At 32.3% G+C, this 7586-nt stretch overlaps 1 protein-coding gene across 1 annotated transcript; it reads left to right on the top strand.

The window, feature by feature from the left end:
* The first annotated feature begins 984 nt into the window (after positions 1-984).
* LOC122303654 (serine/threonine-protein kinase SAPK2-like) lies at positions 985-4217 on the top strand. Its single transcript, XM_043115523.1, has 9 exons — positions 985-1477; positions 1618-1692; positions 2442-2543; positions 2677-2730; positions 2842-2934; positions 3031-3123; positions 3250-3354; positions 3458-3556; positions 3635-4217. The coding sequence occupies exons 1-9, from the start codon at positions 1358-1360 to the stop codon at positions 3917-3919; spliced, it is 1026 nt and encodes a 341-aa protein (XP_042971457.1). The 5' UTR covers positions 985-1357; the 3' UTR covers positions 3920-4217.
* Positions 4218-7586: the final 3369 nt, after the last annotated feature.

The raw sequence follows: 7586 nt of genomic DNA, 5'->3' as shown, positions 1-7586 counted from the left end.
TTAAGGGTTAGTTTGATTAATAAAAATTAAATTATCTCATCTTATTTTATTTAATAATTATAATTTTTTAAAATTTTTATATAAAATATAATAAATAATTTATTTTTTTTAAATTTTAAAATAAAATTAATATTAAAAAATTATATTATACGAATACAAAAGCACAGAGCATACAATGCACGTAACCTCTCTGATTTTATCCCTTCATAAATCGTTCATTAGCTTGCATTGCACGCTTTGCGAGAAGGATGAGCGACCTTGAGAGTGAGTGGTCCGGGTCGTGGCCACGGGTTCGAAAACTGCAGATCACAGTCCAAGTGGAGACCACCAACAAATTGCACCCACTTTTCTCTCTGTGTCCTTTCCTCCCCACCGTCCACGGCGCTTTTCTGTGCTACCTTCCGTCATTATAACCTCTTTTGTTTGGTCTTTTGTTTTCAATTTAGTCTCATTTATATACACAGTTTATATTATTAAATAAGATAAGATATTTTAAATAGTAATAAGATTAGATATTTTAAATAATAATAAATTAATATGAGATAAAATAGTTTATATAAAAAAATATATATTTAAATATTAAAATAAGATGAGATAATTTTTAAATTTTAAGATTTAAAAAAAGTGTAGGTCTCACTATTTAATAAAGATAGTCGAATTATCTATTGTTTACTAACGGGTCATACACTATTTACTCACTATTTATATCAGATTGTACTATTCGTATACTGTTTATGTACTATTTATATACTGTTTATATTAGATTTTTATTGTTTATATACTATTTATTATTATTTATTTAAAAAGATATTTTTAAAATTTTAAAATATCATGTAGGATGTTTGAATAGATAAAATTAATGTGCGGTACAGATGAGATGGCCATCAAAGGGACATGTCCAAAAATTCCACAGATGTGAGAGTATTACACCTTAAATACTCGCTTTAGCTCCGCTCTTTAGTATGCAAAAGTGACCGAACTTCTGTCAACGAAATTTGTTCTTAATTACCAATACAGCCATTGCTTGACATCTTAAGCGTCATTTATACACAGCTTTCGGCAGACGCGGGACAGAAGATAAGGACTCACAGTTATCATTGAGTTCCGCTGGAAAATCTGGCCTCTAGCATTAAACCACGTATGCTCACTGGTCCTCCTTGTCCCTCGATCGCTTCTGAAGACTTTATTTGAAAGTTCCGAAGGAGTCGGGCCAGGACAATCGTCTCTGCAGCTTTTTAAGCAATGGAAGCCTTGAAAATTTGAAATCATGAAGATTCTCGAAGCAAACAAAGAGAAAGAGAGTGAAAGATAACACAGACAGAGAGAGGTTTCTTTGAAAAGAAAAAGATAATTAAAAATGGAGCGATATGAGATACTGAAGGAGATTGGGTCAGGGAACTTCGGGGTGGCAAAGCTGGTCAGGGATAAATGGAGTCGTGAGCTCTACGCTGTCAAGTATATTGAGAGAGGCCAAAAGGTGTTGGCTTTTGATCTTTGTTTTGGAAAACCAAAGTGCTCGTTGTTTACAAGCTTTCTACTGTACTATATATGTATCTGCTTTTGTGAGTTTTGAAATGGGTTTCTGGTTTCTTCACGTAAATTCTCTTGGTTGGGCAGATTGATGAGCATGTACAGAGGGAGATAGTGAATCACAGATCCTTGAAGCATCCAAATATAATAAGATTCAAGGAGGTATATATAATTATATAATTACTGTTTAACAGTACAGTTTATGATTTGCCATTTTTCCTTTAAAATATCTACATCTGGGTTGCTCATTAATCAGGATTATTCCCTGTAGTTCAACTGAGAGAGTTTTTCTAGGATGTATATTATCATCTTTTAACATTGCAGAACCTAATTTGGAACAGAAGCTTATACTCTTGACATGGTGATGTGTGCCTAGCTAGAGAACAATCATGCATACGCTGATATTTGTTTTTTAATCTTGAATTACGCATCTGTTTTTTTTTTTTTTTCCCTTCAATAAGTATTAGATCAATTCCCATTAATGCATGTTTTCATTGCTAAACAACGAATACTCACGAATTTACGTAATTATTGAGTTTTCAAGCAAGACATGAAACGAAAGACTGGCATGCATACATACACACATACATACATATACACACACACACACACATATTGACTTGATAATAATTGAGTTCTTAGGCACATTTCCAATGGCCCACCCACTTTACGTTTGGTGCGTGGAACATATAATATATAACCAGTCGATAGATACCTCGCAATTAATACACTTGGCACCAAGTGCATGCCCAACTACTTTAGTATCTAATAAACTACAATAAATTCTGCAGTACGTATAATTCATACCATAAGGGAAAAAAAAAAAAAATATACGAGAAAATTGGGATGATGAAAATTGGGTCGATGTTTAGTAGCATTAGTCAACTTAATTAGAGCCTTTTTTGTTGCAGGTGCAGATAACGCCAACTCATTTAGCCATAGTCATGGAATATGCTGCTGGAGGAGAACTATTTGACAGAATATGTAATGCTGGTAGATTCAGCGAGGATGAGGTAATTCATTATGGAATGAATATGCAGGATAGGAGAAGATCGATATTTCTTTATAATTTGGATTTCTAGCTCCATGCATGGTATTTGCAAGTTTTGTTATTATTTGATGTTTCTTTATGTTTGATTGTATCAGGCAAGATATTTCTTTCAACAGCTTATTTCGGGAGTGAGTTACTGCCATTCGATGGTACTATTCTTTTACCTTTTATGTTTTGAAAAATATGAACTTTGCAGTACCTCTTGTTGAATAGAATATAATATGTTTCTTGCATTTTCTTTTCTTCTAATTTTTTTCCAGGAAATTTGTCATAGAGATTTGAAGCTGGAAAACACACTTCTAGATGATAGTTCGGCTCCGCGTCTTAAAATATGTGACTTTGGCTATTCCAAGGCAGTGAACTAACTGATTTTTAAATTTTCAGTGATCGAATAATTAGAATCTCATTAAACCAAGATACTAAAAAATTCTACGTATCTCATTTCGCAGTCATCTGTATTACATTCTCAACCCAAATCTACCGTCGGAACACCGGCTTATATTGCACCGGAGGTCCTGTCAAAGAAAGAATACGACGGGAAAGTAAATTTTATTCCTTTTTGATGATCTTTATTTCTAGAGTTTTCGTCGTTTTCGCTTTATCAACTCTAGTCACTAGATTAATGATCATGGATTCGTGATAACTTTTTCGTCCTTGAAAATACATAGATTGCAGATGTTTGGTCTTGTGGGGTAACCCTATATGTGATGCTGGTTGGATCTTATCCCTTTGAAGATCCTGAAGATCCAAGTAATTTCAGAAAAACCCTTCAGGTTAGTTTAATTTGATACCAAGTATTTTAGTTGATCATCCATCCCAGATGCATCCTTGCTGTGTTTTGAAAAAATAATATGCTAACTGCATGCTTTATGGCAGAGGATTCTTAGCGTCCACTATTCAATTCCAGAGTATATTCGTATATCCACGGAATGCAGACATCTTCTATCTCGAATCTTCGTAGCTAACCCTGAAAAGGTATTAACAGATCAATGTTTTAGTCCTTCATGTATAATTCTCCCCTCTTGCTGATGATTTAATTTGCATTTTGTGCAGAGAATAACCATCCCAGAAATTAAGAAACATCCCTGGTTCTTGAAGGACTTGGCAGTAGAGTTCATGGAAGAAAATGAAAGCGGCTTGCATTGTAATAATGGAGAAAGTGAGTCATCCCAAAGTATTGAAGAAATACTGTCAATAATTCAAGAGGCTAGGAACCCAGGTTTGGGTCCCAAAGTTGGTGGGAATATTGTTGGAGGCAGCATGGATTTTGATGAACTAGAAGCAGATGGTGACACAGACGATATGGAGACAAGCGGTGATTTTGTCTGCGCATTGTGATTGGTAGCTTGTTTGTATTATGCATCTTTGGAGGTCAAGTTCATGAGTGAAAAGCGCTTGAGATGGGGCACTTTTTTTCACGTTAAAGGGGAATCAGATTCTCTGTATGGAGGATGATGTTGAAGGCTGTCCATGGAGGCTGGCTGTCTTTCTCTCTAGATGTAAAGAGCATGATCAAAGCTATCCACTTTTTCTTTCCTGTTTAAATTTGTAACTATTTCAGTTCTGTTTTTCGCTATATATATCTAAGTTGTGTTTGGCAGCATCTGTGACTTGTTGCCAAGAGTTCTAGTTCAAATGGTTCTCTCTTTTGTCCACACGAAGGGAATATAAGTTGGCTAAAGGAAAATGAGTTATATATATATGCAAAAAAACGATACACAACTTCCGCACACCACAATTTTTTTGATTTTTTTCTTTTATCAAATATTTAATATATAAATAATGAATAAAATAATTCAATTAATTTTAAAAAAATAAATTCAAAATAATTTAAAAAAATATTAAAAAATTAAAAAAACATGATAAGTAAAAATTGACCCGAAGAGGTTGAGTAGCATTGCTCATCTTACATTTTCTTAAAAAGAAAACTTGTATACCGTAAATTTGTAGTTAGCATTACTTTTATTATTGTTTCTGATTATTTTGTTTATCTGTTCTATTGTACTTTTTTGAGTAAAAAGAGGGGAACAAAAAAGAATTTTGTATTAATGCTTGTTTGGATTGTAAAATGTTTTTATCATATCTCAACATCCAAATATCACAAGTATAATTATTTTTTAATTTTTAATTTTTAACTTTCTCATATAATCATTACTAAATCAATTCAAATTTTCCAAACTTCTATACAAAATAAAAAAAAACGATTTAATTTTTTCAAATCTCAAAATAAAAATCATATTATAAAATTATATTTTAATAATATATAAATTTTATAATATTTTTATTCAATTGATCTTTTCTTTATTTTTACAAAACTCCATAAAATATTTTTAACTAAAATTATTTTAATACAATTCACAAACGAAATTTTTCATCTCATATAACTTCAACATCTAAACGAGGCCTAAGTCTCACGTCATATTAATGTTATCAAGCTTAGATAGACTTATGAGCAGATTGAATAGATAAGCTCATAACATATAATTCACATCAATTTAATATGGAAGCTGCTCTTGAGAATCACGAGGATTTGGTCTTGCCTGATTAAATTCCCACCAACGTCATGAAATCAGTTTCTTACGTTTGGGAAATATTGGTACGTCACATGTAGTAATCCCTTGTACAAGATGTTTGTTCAATAGAGGAACATCCAAAAGCAAGCCCAAAAGAATAGTAGACGATCGGATATTAAAATGAACCATGATATTATTATCTATGCACGCACCCATAATGGATGCACATATTTGCCTGCACATACTTTTCGTGTCTCATCTGATTTTCTTCTTACGTGAACACTGAGCATGTGTAGTTTGTGAATCTCACACGATTTGAATAATTATTAGATGGTGGCAACTTTGAGAGTGACCCAGAACGAGTATTGGGTTTTGAGTTATTAATTTACATGATGATTACATTTTACCAAAACTTCTATCTTGAGATTGATATTGTTGGATGATAAATGCTTATCCACAAATAAATTTAATAAAAGTAAATTTATAAACTGGTGTTATTTGGTATGATACGTTATATTAGTGTAGTATGTAGATCTAATATACCACATGAAATTATGATACTTTATAAATTTATTTTTATGAAAATTCATTAGTGACTGTAACACTTTTCTTGTTAAATATATAGTTGGATTTTTTTTTTAATCAAAACAAAAGAATCTTCATTTACGTATCAACTGGACCAACACTGCAGAGTTTATCAGATAGAACCAAACTCTTAATTGCCATAGGTCCCTGATCCTCAACCCAGCAGTGAGATCCCTTACCTAAAGCCATCTTGGCTAACTTATGTGCTACCCTATTCCGTTCTCTATATGTAAATACAATTGCCTAATCATTATGGTAATTAAAAATCCTTTTTATATCTTCTATAATTCGTCCAACTATGGACCAATCCTCCTCAGTATTGATCTGTACAACTTTTATAATCTTCTGAGCATCACCTTCAAACAAAACTCTTTTGAAACACAGTTATATGCACATCTCAATAGCCCTCCAAAGTGCCATACACTTTGATGCATCAACTTTATATAGCCCTTGTCTTTGTTCATGCAAAGCAGCCAACATTTCACCATTACAATCTTTAACTATCACTCCAATTCCCAATGTTTGATTTTTACTATCAATTGCCACATCAAAGTTTGCTTTACAACAATCTTTCTTGTGTCTAGGGGTGTAACGGGTCCAGTTTTAGATAAAATTTAGGACCGAACCGGTATATACCGATTTTGTATTTTTCAAAACTGATTACGCACCAGTTACACTCTTAAACCGGTACTTCGGTTTTACTGGTTTTTGGTTCGGTTCGGTCCGGTTTTACCGGTTTTAATATAGTATATTATAGTATATAATACTATAGTGATAATATATTGTAGCATATTATAATATATATTATAATTGTATTATAGGCTATAATGATATATTATAAAATATAATATAATGATATATTATAGTATATTATAACATATAGTGATATAGTATTAGTATAACTATTAATATGCACTATATAATATTAATATAACTATTAATACAATAAACAAAATTATATAAGATTTTAAAATTTAATATTATATTAGTTTGTATTTTATCATATAATACAAAACTAATTTATATATAATTATATATTATATATAATTATATATTATATATAATATAAAAAATTAAAAAATATATATAAACTGGTTCGGTTCAGTCCGGTTCGGTTTTAGAAAAAGAAAAATCGAAACTGGACCGATTTTGACCGGTTTTAAAAAAAATAAAACTGATACCAGACCGAACTAAACTTGGGACTGGACTGATCTCATCGATTTGATCCAGTTCGGTTTATTGCTTTATCGGTTCTTTTTTACACCCCTACTTGGGTCTTTGCCAGCTTTGAGCTGTTTTTTCCACCATATTCCCATGTTGCTTCTCCTCTTGTCCTATATGGGCTTATAAAGTTCTTCCAAGTTATCCATAGTTGTAATCAGCACCTTTTGAGGATTTGAGAATTTTTCTTCACAACAAATTTCTTCTATGCCTTATGCTTCTCATTATTACCACAGTGACTTCAAGTTGATCCTTCTTTAAAACCCTACACAGAACCTTCCACAATGTTAAGAAATTCTCCCCATAGCTTGACCATTTTTGAAGTGAACTTCCCCTCTCCCCCCCTCCCCATGCATCAAAAGCTGCAGGGCAGCTCCACAAAATGTGAGAAACTGTTTCTGCTTCATTTAGACAGATAGGGGATGTTTCATAATCAATCATTTTTATTATACACAGATTATACCTGGTTTGAAGAAGATCATTTCTTGACCTCTAGATAAAGTGCTTTGCCACACTAGGAATGTTTAAGCCCCATAGCTTCTTCCACTTATCTTCCATCTCTCTTTCTCTTGAAGTTTCACCCACCTTTTGTCTCCTTATTCCTTGTGCCAAGTGATAGGCACTTCTCACAATAAATCTACCATCTTTTGTAAACTCCCAAATCAGTTTATCTTCAGCTCCCAACC

Source organism: Carya illinoinensis, chromosome 3, assembly GCF_018687715.1.
Source record: "Carya illinoinensis cultivar Pawnee chromosome 3, C.illinoinensisPawnee_v1, whole genome shotgun sequence".
NCBI lineage: Eukaryota > Viridiplantae > Streptophyta > Magnoliopsida > Fagales > Juglandaceae > Carya > Carya illinoinensis.
This window is presented reverse-complemented; position numbering and strand designations above follow the sequence as displayed.